At 39.2% G+C, this 16,342-nt stretch overlaps 1 protein-coding gene across 3 annotated transcripts in view; it reads left to right on the forward strand.

Moving 5' to 3' along the window:
• KIAA1958 (KIAA1958 ortholog) overlaps positions 1-16,342 on the forward strand; it is a 150,859-nt gene that overhangs the window by 55,498 nt on the left and 79,019 nt on the right. For all 3 annotated transcript variants that reach the window (XM_046663783.1, XM_046663766.1, XM_046663774.1), the window contains exon 2: positions 13,988-15,182. In XM_046663783.1, coding sequence (XP_046519739.1) covers positions 14,012-15,182 — 1,171 coding nt within the window. In that variant the 5' untranslated portion in view covers positions 13,988-14,011. The remainder of the gene's footprint in view (positions 1-13,987; positions 15,183-16,342) is intronic.

The raw sequence follows: 16,342 nt of genomic DNA on the forward strand, positions 1-16,342 counted from the left end.
ATATGGAACAATTTGAATGAATGGAATTGCCATTGTAATTAATTTTAATCCTCTTCTGATAGTAAATAGTAAAAACCTATGCTCAGTGTAAACTGCAGGAATTAAAAGATGAATAATTGGGAGTTATTAAAAATTTTGAGGTGTTAGTGAATATTTTAGATGCATTAATATCTTTGAAAGCATTTTTGATATCGGTATCAAATTATTGGCTAAGATTAGGGTGTTTTTCCATGACAATAGAAATCTTATTTAAAATTTTCTAAATTAATTTTCTTGGCAAAGGCGTAACTAGTTTGGACGACGTAAACGTATATTTCAAGTTAGGACGTAAATTGGATCAATTTCTCAAAGAGACGGTAGACAGCATTGTTAGGAGGGAGTAGGTGAGCTATGGTGGAATGGGTAGGGTAAGAAGGACTTCAGATTGTTGCATCTATCATCCTGACCCTCTGTGTGGGGTGCTAGGATGTTGTGGGGTAGTTACTGTAATGGGGGATTGCAGAACCTTTCTGGGCCCTTTGCTTGTGCTTATCTTTCTGCCTGGTAGTCTCTTCTCTCCTTCTGCCCCCTCCCTACTTCATGTATGAATTCCTACTAATCCTTCAGCTCTTAGCTAAATTCTCAGAGCTTTCTCTGATCCTCCAGAATAGAACACATCCCTCTGGTTTTATGCTCCCTTTGCACTCAGTATATGCCTTTGCAAAATTGCAACAAAATTATTTCTTGTATAATTAGTTGTTTGTCCCCTCCCATCCTGCCACCATGAGCTCCACTAGGCACAGATCCTGACCATCTTGCTCATGACAGTATTCCGAGGGGCCCAGTGTCATTCAGTGTTTGTTGAATGAGGGGTTGCCACTAAAAAGTCCACATGATTTCTCTTAAAAGAAACTCTGGGACTGAAATTTTAAGGTGGCTGAAGAATAGGTCGTATAGCTGATCTAAGGGTCTATTTGCATGACTCCCAGGGAGGTCTGCTAACGGATCCTTGTTCTGTAATGCTGCTCTAAATTTAAGAATGGACTGTGATGAGTCTGTCAGTCTGAGGAGTCTGAGAAAGTAAATGGGGACCTCATTCTTCCATGACTATAGCATCGTATGTTCTCCGTAGTTATACTGTAGACCACGGAAATGGAGAAAAGCCCCTAATGTCAGGTGAACAATTATCAAGTGATTGTTCTAAGCATTTCACAGTATGAATTAATTCAATCCTCACAGTAACACTGTGAGGTTGGTGTTATCATTTTATAGATTAGGAAACTAAGACACAGAGAAGTAAAGTAACTCGCCCAAGGTCACATCGTTAGCAATGGCAGAGCTCAGACTTAAACTCAGGCTGCCTGGCAGTGGAGTCCGTGCTCGGAACCCCTGAGCTATCCAGATCACAAGAGGTGGTACCCTGTACACATCTGGAATAGTCTATCTGTAGAACTTCTCTGGTTTTGTGCATATAAGATTGGAGTTGGATGAGGCCAGTTGAGTTTCTAGAAAGTTTGGTGTGACCCTCACCTATCAGACTTATCCACAGCTTCCACCAGGGAGACCCTTTTGGGAGACTCGGAGGCTTTTGTCTACAGCAGTCACTGGAGAAGATTGCTGATTCTCTGCGTTGTACCTGGGTGACCTGACTTCCTTCTGTTTCTGTCCTTCTGTAAACCTTATTTTTGTGGGGGATCAGAATTGGCCACCCCAAAATGTGTTTCTTTGGCTTGATTATTTTTAAGAACAAAAGACTGAAAGAAACTTTGACCTCCTCCCAACTACCTGAAAGAGTTTAAAATAGAAGGGGCTGTTCCAGGAAGGAGCTAATGTAATGTAAAACCTGTCTCTCAGGTCACATTGTCTATAGTTGGCTCATTTACATTTCCATCTTCATGTAATTGCCCCCCCCCCCCCCCCCCACCTTGAGGTCTCAAACCGCCACCCCCAACACCCTCCTTGTCTTTGGCTAAAAATGGTATTTAAGGTAATGACTTCTTCAGTCATTCTGGTGAGTTGCTCAGCTTTCCTGGGTTTCTCCCATGTATACATGTTATAAAGCTTTGTTTGATTTTCTCCTGTTACTCTGTTTCATGTCAGTTTAATTCTTAGGCCAGCCAGAAGGACCTAGAGAGGGTAAGGATTTGTCTTCCTCCCCGACATTTTGATTTACCAGATCTCATCTCTTGGGTAATCTGAACATTGACACTTGTCAAAATGATGTCTATGCAATCACAGTTTAAAGCTCATACATTTAATTCTCTTTCATCTTAAATTCCTATAAAAATGGTCAAAGAAACAGAAACATAGGGAAAAAATTGTCACTGTTGAGATATAGGAAAGTTAGCCATCAATTGGCAAAGAACTCTTCCCCTCTCCTCCCTCCAGCAGCCCCCAACCAGATTTGAGTAAATCCCTAAATGAACTGAAATTCCTTGAGCTCAGAGTTCATGTTGTTGTTTTATATATTGTCAATGTTGTTTGTATATCTAAATTTAGTTTTTGGGTTTTTTATTTTGCTAAGGAAGATTCACCCTGGGCTAACATCTGTTGCCAATCTTCCTCTTTTTTTTTGCTTGAGGAGTATTAGCCCTGAGCTAACATCCATGCCAGTTTTCCTCTACTTTGTATGGGTCGCTACGACAGCATGGCTGACTAGTGGTGTAGGTCTTTGCCCAGGATCTGAACTCCTGAACCCAGGCCACCAAAGTGGAGCAAGCTGAACTTAACCATGATGCTGCAGGGCCAGCCCCTGGATATCCAATTTTTATTGTCTATATTATGATTGTGCAAAAATGTTCATAGATGTTTTGCATCATTCCTTTTGTCAGTCTCTTTATACTGATCTATATATCCAACTGTCTGTTTGGTACCTCCTTTTAGGTGTCTTAAGGGCACCTCAAAGTAACATGGCATAAATCAGACCCTTTCTCAGTGGCCGAATCAGAATCTATAAATTCTTCCTTCCTCCCACCTCCCATATCCAATCTTTCATCTTCTGCCTCTTAACTTGGTTATCCAATCTGTCCTCTTCTTAACATCCCTCCTGCCACTATCCAAGGCAGGTTATCATATCTTATCTGAATTACTGCGTTCTCTCTCCTAACTGGTTTGCTGTCTCTAGTCCTGTCTCTTCTAACTATAATCAGAAGAATGATTCTAAAGTGGCTTTCTTGCTTCCAACCGTAAAATACTTTGCTGTGATCTTTATAATTAAGTCCAAAGTCTTTTACGTGGTCTACGAGACCTTCACGATCTGGCCCTCGCTGGCTTTTTCAGACACATCTTGTACATCTTCACTCCTTCTGAAGAGTGAAGATCTTCCTCCCTGTGTTCTTCCATTCACCCATACTGAACAACTTCCGTTCCCTCAAATCTGGCACGTTTTCTGTATCCTCTGGGCCTTCACACAAGACTGCTTTTCCTGACTCTCATCCTACTACCTTCTCTGAGTCCCTTGGTTCTCAACCTGCACATCATTAGGTTATTTAGGTAACCTACCCTGACCTGTTCTCATCTAGGTTGGATGCCCCTGCCTCATGCTCCTTTAACACCTTGTTCTATCTCTGTTGTAGCACTCACTATGCCTTACTGAAATTATTTGTTTTATTATTTCTCTTTCCTTCTAGACTATAAATGCTGTGATGACACAGACTGTCTGTCTTTGTCACCCTTCTGTTTCCAGGGTTCAGCCCCGTGCTTCACAATGCTTAATATTTTTTTAAAGAATGAGTGACAGGTCACATGTTACATTTGACTCAAGGAAGTAAGCTAGGTGAACTAGTGAATTTTTTCTGAAGACATATATTTTATATAGTCTCACTCAGAAAACCTAAAATGACTTTGAAAGTCAACTGAAATGGTTTCTACTTTAAAGTTATCTTAAATGGTTCTCCAGAGTCAGACAGGGCATCATTTTCATAGAAAGGCATACTTGTCTACAGATTGGAGGTTTTTATATGTAAGTTACATAGACTTTATGTTATGCCATCAAAATCAGTGATTCCTGAGTTCAGTGCTGTTTTTTTTTTTTTTAAGATTTTGTTTTTTTCCTTTTTCTCCCCAAAGCCCCCCAGTACATAGTTGTATATTCTTCGCTGCGGGTCCTTCTAATTGTGGCATGTGGGACGCTGCCTCAGCGTGGTTTGATGAGCAGTGCCATGTCCGCGCCCAGGATTCGAACCAACGAAACACTGGGCCGCCTGCAGCGGAGTGCACGAACTTAACCACTCGGCCACGGGGCCAGCCCCCTGAGTTCATTGCTTTTTAAAGGAAATCCAACAAATCATCACTCCTAAACTATACATTTATTCTTCCTCTTATATTTATCTTGAGTGAGAACAAATCTATTCTGGCTCTCAAGACAGAAACCTGGGAATTATTCTGGCCTCTCTTTTCACCCTCATCCCTCCAACGCATTTCATCACCAATTGCTGCCTGTTATCTTCTAACAGATCTGCCCTTTGGTCCATTCCGTAGCCCTCTGGTCTAGACTCCTGAAGTAGCTTCCTTTGCCCCTTTCCACCTTCTAATCTGTCTCAAAAACGATCTTTTAAAATATGAGTTTGGCCTATGTCTTTTCTGATTTCAGTCCCTTCATAAAGTAAACTCCAAGCTCTTTGTGTGTTACAGAGAAACCATCATGCTTTTGCCCCTGTATTATTCTTCAGTTTAATCTTTTCCCATAGTTCCATCTTATGTGTCACAATCTAGTAATGACTGATTTCCTTATAGTTGGCCAAAATCCTCATACTGTTTCAGGTTACAGTGCCTTTGTCTAGAATGCCTTCACCTTTGTCAGGAAGCAGATCCTGATTTTCTTTGCCTTCATCATCCCCAGAGTAGAATTAATCATTATCCCCATTCTGGAACATATACTTATATTGTACATAGTCTATTAATTAATTGACAACATACTGTTAAAGTCTAAGCTTCTTGAAGTCAAGAACTCTAGTCTTATTTCTCTTTATGTTTAGAATGCCTCACACTGTGTGTATTAGTTTCCTAGGACCGCCTAACAAAGTACCACAAACTGGGTGGTTGAAAACAACAGAAATTCAGTGTCCCACGGTTCTGGAGGCTAGAAGTCCTAGATCAAGGTGTTGGCAGGACCTTGGTCCTTTTGAAACTGTAGGAGAATCTGCCTGCCTTTTCATAGCTTCTAGTGGCTTGCTGGCAATATTTGATGTTCCGTGGCTTGCTGCTTCGTGTCTCCAGTTCTCTGCCTTCCTTATCATGTGGCTTTCTCCTTGTGTGTCTGTCTTCACATAGTTGTCTTAGTATAAGGACACCAGTCTTATTGGCTTGGGGGCCCACCCTACCTCTGTATAACCTCGTCAAAATTTAACCAATCACATGTGTAATGACCTTGTTTCCAAATAAGGTAATTCTGAGGTACTGGGAGTTAGGGGTAAAACATCTTTTTGGGGGGATACAATTTAATCCATAACACAATGTTTAGCATATCACAGATACTCAGTAGTTGTCTACTGAATTGAAATGTAAATGAAATACACATTGTATATTCATAGCGTAGAATTAAAAGATTTTTTAGTGTAATTTTTTAAATTACTAGGTACAAAGTGTCTTTTACATTCCTCTGTTTCCAAAAATTACGTGATTAATTATATGGTACTTGTGACATTTGAAAATTAGTAAATACACTATCTTAAAGTGAAAGCCAGTATTATATTCTGTGAATTCTTTATTTATAAGCCCACTTTTAATGCCTATACTAACATGTAATTTACGTATAACAGTTTTTTGAAACAATAGATGTGTTTTAAATTTTGGAAAGCACATTTTAGACCTCAATAGTAGTAAATATTCTTTCCCTATCGGTTATCTGTATTTTTTAAATAGTATCTCCTTTCTGCACATTTGTGTGCGTTAATGTTGGAACTTTTTCTTGAGACTTTCTTTGGGTAAAATCTCAGTTGTTTGAATATTTTTCCGTATTTAGCATATATAATAAATTGCATCCTTTAATAGTAATATGGGGAAATTAAGTTTATATGCTCTAATTCTTAGATTCTAAGAGTTGTAATTAGTGGGAAAACACAATAGGGAGTATACGTCATTCTCAATAAATAGGAAAAATAGGAAACGTACCTTATTTCTGGATTTTTAAAGGAGCCATTACTTACCATGTTTTGTTTTATTTTATTTTGTTTTTGGCTTTGTTAATCACTGATCTTTTTTTTTGTTTTTTAAAGAACTTTTATTTATTTATTTATTTATTTAATTTTTTTGAGGAAGATTAGCCCTGAGCTAACTGCCGCCAATCCTCCTCTTTTTGCTGAGGAAGACTGGCCCTGAGCTGACGTCTGTGTCCATCTTCCTCTACTTTATATGTGGGATGCCTGCCACAGCATGGCTTGCCAAGCAGTGCCATGTCCGCACCTGGGATCTGAACTGGTGAACCCCCGGCTGCCAAAGCAGAACGTGCGAACTTAACCGCTGCGCCACCGGGCTGGCCCCCTATCAAATTTTTTTATGGTTCATGCTTTTTGCCTCCTAAGAAACCATTGACTACCCCCAGGTCACAAAGATATTCTCCTATGATTTCTTCTCAAGGTTTTCTAGTTTTAGGTTTTGATTTAGGTCTGTGATCTAATTTGAGTTACTTTTTATGTGTGGGTATAACTAAAGGTTGATTTTTTTTTTGTGAGGAAGATGGGCCCTAGCTGACATCTGTTGCCAATCTTTCTCTATTTTATGTGGGATACTGCCATAGTATGGCTTGACGAGTGGTGCTAGGTCCACCATTGGGATCCGAACCTGTGCACCCTGGGCCACCAAAGGGGAGTGTGTGAACTTAACTGCTATGCCACTGGGCCGGCCCCAAGGTTGATTTTTTAAAAAAATTGATGTCTAATTGATCCAGCACTATTTGTTGAAAAGATTTTCTTTTCCTATTCAATTGCCTTTGCACTTTTATTGAATGTCAATTGACCAAATATGCGTGGGTCTGTTTCTGGACACTTATTCTGTTCCATTGATGTATATGTCTGTTCTTTTCACAGTACCTCATGATCTTGACTACTGTAGCTTGAAATTATTCTAAGTCTGAAAATCAGGTAGAATGAGTCCTCCAACTTTATTCCTATTTAAAACTTTTGTTTTGGTTATTCTTGGTCTGTTGCATTTCCATATGAATTTTAGAATCAATTTGTCAATTTCTACTAAAAAAGCCAGCTGGAATTTTGATTGGAATTGCATTGAATATATAGATCAATTAGGGAATAATACCAGCCTAACAATATTGACTCTTCCAATCCACAAATATGGTATATATCTCCATTTATTTAGGTCACATTTAATTTCTCTCATCAATGGTTTATAGCTTTTGGTATAGAAGTCTTGAACATCTTTTGTTAGATTTATTCCTAGGTATTCAATGTATTAGGCACTACTATAAATATAATTTTTTTTAAATGATTGGCCCTGAGCTAACATCTGTTGCCAATCTTCTTTTTTTTTTTTTCCTACTTTTTCTCCCCAAATTCCTCCAGTACATAGTTGTATATTTTAGTTGTGGGTCCTTCTAGTTGTGGCGTGTAGGATGCTACCTCAGCATGGCCTGATGAGCGATGCCGTGTCCGCCCCCAGGATCCAAACCAGCGAAACCCAGGGCCGCTGAAGTGGAGCATGCAAACTTAACCACTCAGCCACGGGGCCAGCCCCAAATATAATTTTTTAAAATTTGACTTTGTAATATTTTGTTGCCAGTGTATAGAAAATAATTAATTTTTAAAATATTAATCTTTATCCTATCACTTTACTAAGTTCATTTATGAGTTCTAGCATTTGTTTTGTGAATTCTCTGGAATTTTCTACATAAGCAGCCGTATCATCTACAAATAGAAACAGTTTTACTTCTTCTGTTCTAATTTTTCTAACTTTTATTCCTTTTTATTGCATTATTTCAGTGGCTATGACCTCTAGTACAATGTTGAATAAAAGTGATGCAAGTGGGTGTTCTTGCCTTATTCCTGATCTTGGGAGGAAATAATTCAATCTTTTACATTAAATGTGATGTTAGCTATAGGTTTCTCATAGGTGCCCTTTATCAGTTTGAGGAAGTTTTTACTGTTATTATTTGGTTTGTGAAAAGTTTGGGGTTTTTTTGATGAGAAAGATTTGCTGTGAGCTAACATCTGTGCCAGTCTTCCTCTATTTTGTATGTGCATCACCTGCCACAGCATGGCCGCTGACGAGTGGCATAGGTCCGCGCCCGGGAGCTGAACACAAGCCGCTGAAGCGGAGCATGTTGAACTTAACCACTAGGCCATGGAGCTAACCCCTTGCTAAGAGTTTTTGTTATAAATAGATAGCGAATTTTGTCAAATGCTTTGTCTGCATCTGTTGAAATGATTGTGTGGTTTTCTCCTACGGACTGTTAATATGTTGGATTATATTGATTTTGGAATGTTCAGCCAACTTTGCATTCCGGGGGTAAGTCTTACTTGGTTATGATGTATTACCCATTTTATGTATTGTTGGATTCAGTTTGCTAATGTTCTGTGATGGGTTTTTGCGTCAAATAAGGAATATTGACCTGTAATTTTCTCTGATGTAATATCTTTGTCAGATTTTGGTATTTGGGTTATGCTGGCCTCCTCAAACAAATTGGGTAGTGCTCCCTCCTCCTCCTATTTTTAAAAAACATTTGTGTAATCTTGGTATTCTTTCGTCTTGAATGTGTGAAAGAATTTACCAGCGAAATCTTTCTTTTGGAGAAGATCTTCTTTTAATTCAGTTTCTTTTATAGACATAGGGCTACTCAGATTTTCTGTTTCTTCTTAGGTCATTTTGTCATCCATCAGTGATTGAGATTTAGTGGTTTTAAAACAACAGCAACAACAAATCTTTTGAAAGATTCAGAACCTTATAAAGAGAGACTATAAGGACTATGGGGCAGGTTGTTGTAAGTGAAGTCAGGTGAAAACCAGCGAGACATTCACTGGTATTTGGCTGGTAACTCTGTTAGGTTTTGGAAAGTGACATAATCTTTTTATACTTTCTTTTTCCTGTAAAGAAGTTTTTCTCAAATTTTTGGAAGAAAAATATTTTTTTGGAACTCGTTTTTATCATAACGTTATTTAAATATGTATAAACATAAAATTATGCTTGTAGTTCTGATATAGCTATAAACCAAAACAGACATACAGATTCAGCTAAAGTAAAACTATAATGCCAACAAATTCAAATTAACAATGTTAGTGTGATAGGGGACCAGGCTTGAGATGGTATCTTTCTATCATGACAATGCTGGGGCAGTGTAGTATGTTAATTAAGAGCATGGCCCCTGAAGTAAGACTGAAGTTCATATTTTGGCTCCACCATTGATTTGTCCAAGTGAAATGAATGTACTCGTTTATAAAATGAGGCTAAAATTCACCTAAATCATCAGGATTCTTGGTAGAATTAGGATTATTGGTATGTCAAGTCCTTGAACAATGCCTGGCGAACAATAATTGTTCAAAACATATTAGCTGTAATAATAGTTAGTTTTATATAGTTCTGCTGAAACCTAATGATCAATGTTGGCTTTAATGATAGAAGGTCTAATTCTATATTTAAAGTGCTTCTCATTTTGACTGTAGTAATATAAATACTAATGCATAGAATGTCTGATAGCCTGAGTTAATATACAGTGTGGCGATAATAATGTTATAGCTTCGTTTGCTAATTTAGGATAATCAAATCTCATATTTAACATAAACTCTGCTAGGCAGGACTCCTTGAGTGTCAGTTTTTAATGAAGTGTCGCATGATAACTCTGTAAAAGCTGTGTCTAATCCAGTCGTTGCCCATATCAGATATGAAAGAATACTATTGGAAGTTATTTTTCAATTCTTGAAAATGTAGAAAAAGCGTTATTGGTATAGAGCTTATCATGAGACTGTTGAAGGAAATCAGTAGATTCTAGAAAATACTTATCCTCAGCCGTTTGAAAATACCTTGATTGTCTTACCGTTGATTCTGATTTGTATCCAACTTCGAATATATTGCAGTATGTTGATAGCTATTACTTGTCAGCTTGGATTCAATCCATTCAATTACCTTAAATATTAGCTAATTATGCTCTCATAACTACCAGTTAACTTTGGTTGCCTGGTTGAAATATATTAATAGTAATACTGGAAAAATATTTTCATTTTATGGTACTCAAGAAAAGTTTAAGAGCCTCTTCATGAAATTGCTAGTGAACTTCAGAATGTAATAAAAGTGACTTATGATTACTACCTGTTGATTCTTAAAGGTTGATGATTATTATAGAATTACGTAGATAAGCTTTTAACCAAATTTTAAATTTTATCCACTTTGTCTTTCATTTATTTTAATTATAATTTTTTTCTGGCTGTGGGGCCTTCAGTAAAGGTGTTATTTTACTACCATATAGTAGCTTTTACCTGGACAGTAAGTTCTTTTGAGTTCCACATTCTTATACAATATTTTGTTTTGATTCTGTCACATTTTTACATATTTGAACTGTTTTGACATCTTTATTCAAATTTTGTGCCATAATGTATTTCTTTCTATGAACATATATGATTTATTTCAACTCCCTTTTATTTTCTCATGAGCTTATGACACTCAAAATGGTATATTGCTTCATCATCACATGTGCCATTTTCATGATGTCAAATCATGATGCCTTTCATTTGAAATTTATTAACGCAAAAGAGAAATTCTGTATTAATGTCTGCTAAAGAAAATACAGTATGAAGAGGTTTCCCAGTGAATTGGAAGTTGAATGATGTCACGTTAGGTGATTATGGACACTAATGTGAGTGTAGATGCAAAAGCAAAGGAGAGCAGAAATTACATGGCAACACTCAAATATAAGGTGATTATTTAGATGATTCATAATATGCTTATATTAATTGAGGTTTTGTTATGATTGAAGTGAAAGCAGTTATAAACATTTCGGCTTAGAATTATAGACCTCCAAAGAATTTATTTGTGGAATCCAGTCTGAGAAACAATTCCAGAGAAAAATGAAGGATTTGGTTCTAAGGTTTCACAAACCAGAGATGAATGTATTATTTTTTGTGTATCAGTTTGTAATCAAGTTCAGCTGTGTGTAATCAAATGCTCCAACAATAGTGGCTTAAGCAAGATCAGGGGTTTATCTTTCTCTTACATAACAAGGAATCCTACGTAGTTCAGAGCTGATGCAGTGGCTCCCTGATGTCACCAGGGAGCCAGGCTCCTTCTGGCTAGTCTCTCCCATCCTTAAGTTCTTGTTTCATGCTCTCAAGATGGCCTTGGAGTCCAGTCATCATGTCCTTGTTCTGGCAGGAAGGGCAAGAAGGCAAAAACCAGACAAGTCTGTGTTTCAAAGGGCTTTCCCAGAAGCCCCACCCAGTGACTTCTAGGTACATATCATTGGCCAGAACTGTGTCCTGTGGCCACCCCTGTTTCAAGGGAAGCTGGGAAGTATATTTTAGGTGAGAGTATTGCTTCCCCAATAAACTGGGACTCTCTGTAAGGAATAAGAGAGAGTGGACAGTGGATAGGTAGATAGCAGTCTCTGCCACACCAGTGAAATAGATATGTTAAGAAAGCTCAAAAAACAGACTAAACCAGTCTTTCTCTTTTATGTGCATTTCTACTTTAACTGAAGTTGTATGAAAGAAGTGCATAAAATTGCTAGAGTGCGAAGGAAACATAAAGATCATATAGTCCTGTCATTTTAGACTGAGATAATTAGTGGTTTGTCCGAGGCCACAGACATCAGTTCCAGAACTAGAATTTGAAGTTCCTGAATCCCACGGCAGTCACTATTTTTTCCGTTTACTGTGCTGCTTCATAAAATCTGGTTGTTTATGTATTACTCTCCTACATACACAAGACAGCTGTGTTTTGGTTATACCATTGGGGAGAGAATCTTCTAATCCCTTGAATGACTACAATAAAAGTGATTGGAGGAAATTTTGTGTTTCTTCTTTGGGAGACATATGTTCACTTCATTAGTGTTGATGATGCTGCCATTATTTATATATTCACTCATTTATTCATTCTTCATTTATTCACTACCAACAATAGATTATAAGGTCTCAAGAACAGGACCATGTCTTATTAATTTCTGTATCCCCAAGTAGGTCCTCATTGATGAATGAATAATTATATCATAGCCCCTGTGCTCAGGGAATCCTTAGTCAAGTCTGGGAGATAGACAAGAATGTCATTGTCAAATATGTCAGTACAGCAAAGGCAAAGTTCCTCGAGAGGATGCAGGCGCAGATGAAGAGAATCTAAATAAATTTCTGAGGCTAAAGAGGAAAGACTTCAACAGGAGGTGATCCTGAGTTTAGTCTTGAGCAGGTTTTCCAGGTGAAGAATGAGTTTTTAGAGGCCCACTGGGAGTGAGAAACTTACATTTAGAGAAGAGGGGACCATAAGAAATGCGAGAAAAGGCCATGGTAGTAGGAAAAGACACTTGAGAGGTTCACCTTGGCCATGGCTGCATCACAGAGGCCTCATAACATGTTAAAGGACTTGAATTTACCTAACTCTGCTGATGGCGTGCCGTGGAGATAGGGCAGGGAATAGAGGCTCACCTGTGTCCTTTCACGTGGCCGCCTGGCGTTGCAGTTAGATCTTGGTGCCTTAGTGCAGAGCCTACCTCTAGCGGCAGATGATCAGGGCAGACTAAACCCCATATCAAGATCCTCGTTTTTCACTGCCCAATTTTCTCCAGGTTGTTGCCTTTGGTAGAGTCTTACTTGACCTTTCTACTCATATGCGAACTCCACATGCCCCCTTTCACTTTTGCTGTCCATTGTGTCCTTACTCTTACCCAGTCAGGGATCCATAACAAGTGATGAATCTTTTGACCTCTGCCCAATAAAGAATGATTTACTCCCGTTTAGTAGTTGGTTATCCTTGGGTGTACAAGAAACTCCGATGGTGGAATACACCAGACACATCTCTTACCTCTAATTGTGAAGTGAAAGGCAGTATTTCAGAAATTTCAGACAGTAAGGAGGTGGGAAGCCTGCTCCTAAGATTTTGTTGGAGTGCTGGCACCCAACCCTACCTATCCTTGCATCTGATCTAGAGCCTGTCTACACCGCTGACCCAGCAGGGGCCCTCTAGCTGCTCTCCTCCCAATCTGTTCTCCCTTTTCAGCTAAAGACTTTTCTTCCCACTTCCCAGATTTAGCCCCTCATTCTCTCCTTGGACTTCCAATTGTGTTTTTTGTCTTTTGGTGCCCAGCAGAGGATTGACTTTCCTTCTCTGACCCCATCCTAGAATGGATGTAAGTCTTTGTTGGCTCTGCCTCTAGTAAAGAGGTTTCTGATGGTGGAGAGTGAAGTTAGAAGTGTATCCTCTTGGTTAATACAAATAATACACACTTTTTTGGGGGTGGGGTGGGGTGGGGAAGATTAGCCCTGAGCTAACTACTGCCAATCCTCCTCTTTTTTCTGGGGAAGACTGGCTCTGAGCTAACATCCATGCCCGTCTTCTCTACTTTATATGTGGGACACCTACCACAGCATGGCTTTTACGAAGCGGTGCCATGTCCGCACCGGGATCCGAACCGGTGAACCCTGGGCTGCCGAGAAGCAGAACGTGCACACTTAACTGCTGAGCCACCAGGCTGGCCCCTAATATACACATTTTAGTATTAAGGGCCTGGCTGAAGCTCTCTGTGACTTTGCAAGTAAAATGTATTGTGAAAGAGCTCACCTCTTTTTTATTGCTTAATTATTTCTTTTTTCTTTTCCTCTTTTTTCCTTATGCAAACATTATTACTACAGTAAAGGAAACTAACAAAAATTTTCTGAAATCCCCTGGCCATAAGGCATCAGCTGTTTTTACTTTTTCCTGTATTCTCTTCCAGTCCCTGCCCATATGCAGTGATAAAAACTAGATAAAGTTTTGAAGTGAGTTTTTTTATGCCAGATGATCATAGTTCAAGGAAATTGAAGTAATTGAGATATGGGAATATCTTGGGTAATAATGGCTTCTTATTTTGATTATTTTTCTTTAGGAAAGACACTGCTGATCCAGTAACATGGAGGATTGCCTTCATACCTCATCTGAGAATCTGTCCAAATTGGTCAGCTGGGCCCACAGCCATGGGACCATTTGCAGCCTCATTCCAAACCTGAAACACTTGCTTTCGGAAGGTTCCCATGGGAACCTGACAGCAATGTGGGGCTGTAGTGCTGGCCATGCTTATCACTGGCCACTGACAGCCACTTGCAGAGCTGGGTCCCAAGAAAGGGTCTGTTTCCAAGATAACAGAAGTTTTAACTCTGATAGTCCGAGTATAATTGGAGTGCCCTCTGAGACACAAACTAGCCCTGTTGAAAGGTACCCTGGGAGACCAGTGAAAGCGAAGCTAGACTGTAATCGGACCAGAGACTCTTGTGACTTCTCTTATTGCAGTGAGCCATCTGAACTGGATGAAGCTGTTGAAGAATATGAAGATGAAAACACCCTGTTTGACATGGTTTGTGAGTCTTCTGTTACAGATGAGGATAGTGATTTTGAACCCCAAACCCAAAGGCCTCAAAGCCTTGCTCGAAAAAGGCCTGGAATAATCCCTTCTTCTCTCCATTCAAGCTCCCAGGCTCAGATGGTTGATGAATGCAGCAGTGATGTCATCATTAAGAAAATCAAACAAGAGATTCCTGAAGATTATTACATTGTGGCAAATGCAGAGCTGACTGGAGGGGTAGACGGACCAGCCCTATCATTGACACAGATGGCAAAGCCCAAGCCTCAGACTCATGCTGGTCCCTCCTGTGTAGGGTCTGCTAAGCTGATTCCCCATGTAACATCTGCCATTGGCACAGAGCTTGACCCACATGGTGTGTCTGCCTCCCCCTCTGTGATGTCCAGACCAATCGTCCAGAAGACTGCCAGGGTATCTCTGGCTTCACCAAACAGAGGACCCCCTGGTGCCCATGGTGCCAACCAGCAGGTGGCCATGCAGATGCCTGTGAGCACATCCCATCCTAACAAACAGATCAGCATCCCTTTGTCTGCCCTGCAGCTACCTGGACAGGATGAGCAAGTTGCCTCTGAAGAGTTCCTGCCCCATCTGCCCAGCCAGGTCTCCTCCTGTGAGGTAGCCCTTTCTCCCTCTGTTAATACAGAGCCAGAAGTGAGCTCCAGTCAGCAGCAGCCCCCAGTTGCTCCAACCATTACCACTGAGGCCACGGCACAGTGCATACCAGGTATGGCATGTGAGGTGACAGCAAGTCCCTCATCCACATATATCAAAGAATCCTGCGCCGTCAGCACTTCTAAAACCATTGGCTGTTTGCTAGAATTCAGGCCTTTATTGTTTTCAGAAAGATGGAAATAATGAAATGTATTACATCTAGGTGATGCTGTGAGGGAAATTCATCTGAATTAAGGTCATCCATCCAGTTGTTTCCCTCAAGGCTGAGAGGACAGCTGTAGGATTATGCTGTTATTGCATGGCTAGATTTAAGGTTTATTTCTTCTCTTAAGTTGAATTTTTGTACAGTGAAGTTATTTTTGAGAGGTTTTTAATGCTTTTCTACCAGTGTTAAGGTATTTGGTTGCTGTTTGAAGCCAAAATGGTATTGAATTAGGCATATAATCACAGTAGACCTAATGTTTTCCCATTATTACTTATTTGTCTGAACGACCCTGGCATTTCTATTTGTTTTAGTTGGTATGGCAGTTTAAAACAAGTTTTGAAAAAAGGAACAAACTTTTCTAAAAGAAGTATTTGATCTTTTCTCTCAAAATTTAAAAGAAATCAGATAACTGCATTTCTGGAATGCGTGACTCTACCTGGAATGGATTGAGAGGAGGGGGAAATAATGATGTGAGGCCCCTGTGTGTAATCCTAACATTCTAATGTTCTGTAATTTTAACAGTTAGTGTTTATTTAATCTGGGCTATTATTAAATAAAGGGGGTTTAGGTGTCATGCTTTGAGTTCATGGTTCCAATCTGGTAGGCCAGGAGTAGAAACATGGACAAGGATGAACACACATGCAGAATATATAGAAGCAGAAATTTGTGGCCCATTTTGATTTCATTTTAGTCCCTCTCAAGAAAGTCATATATTTGGGAAAAGCTTCCTAGAAACCTGAGTTACTGTAACTTCCTAGAATTAAGTTTCTTTATAAACATGCTTTCCCAATTTTAGTGTCAACTTTACGATCCCCAAAGGAAACCTCTGATTTATGATTTTCCTGACACAGTCATGGTAGTATTAAAATATACAATGAAAATATTCATATCCTGCGTCAAAATTATGCTTTTCAGTTTATTCATTGTTTTCTTTTTAAAATAACAGCTTTCTTGAGATATAATTCATATACCATAAAATTTGCTCTTTTAAAGTGTACAATTCAGTG

This window comes from Equus quagga, chromosome 1, assembly GCF_021613505.1.
Source record: "Equus quagga isolate Etosha38 chromosome 1, UCLA_HA_Equagga_1.0, whole genome shotgun sequence".
Taxonomy (NCBI): Eukaryota; Metazoa; Chordata; class Mammalia; order Perissodactyla; family Equidae; genus Equus; species Equus quagga.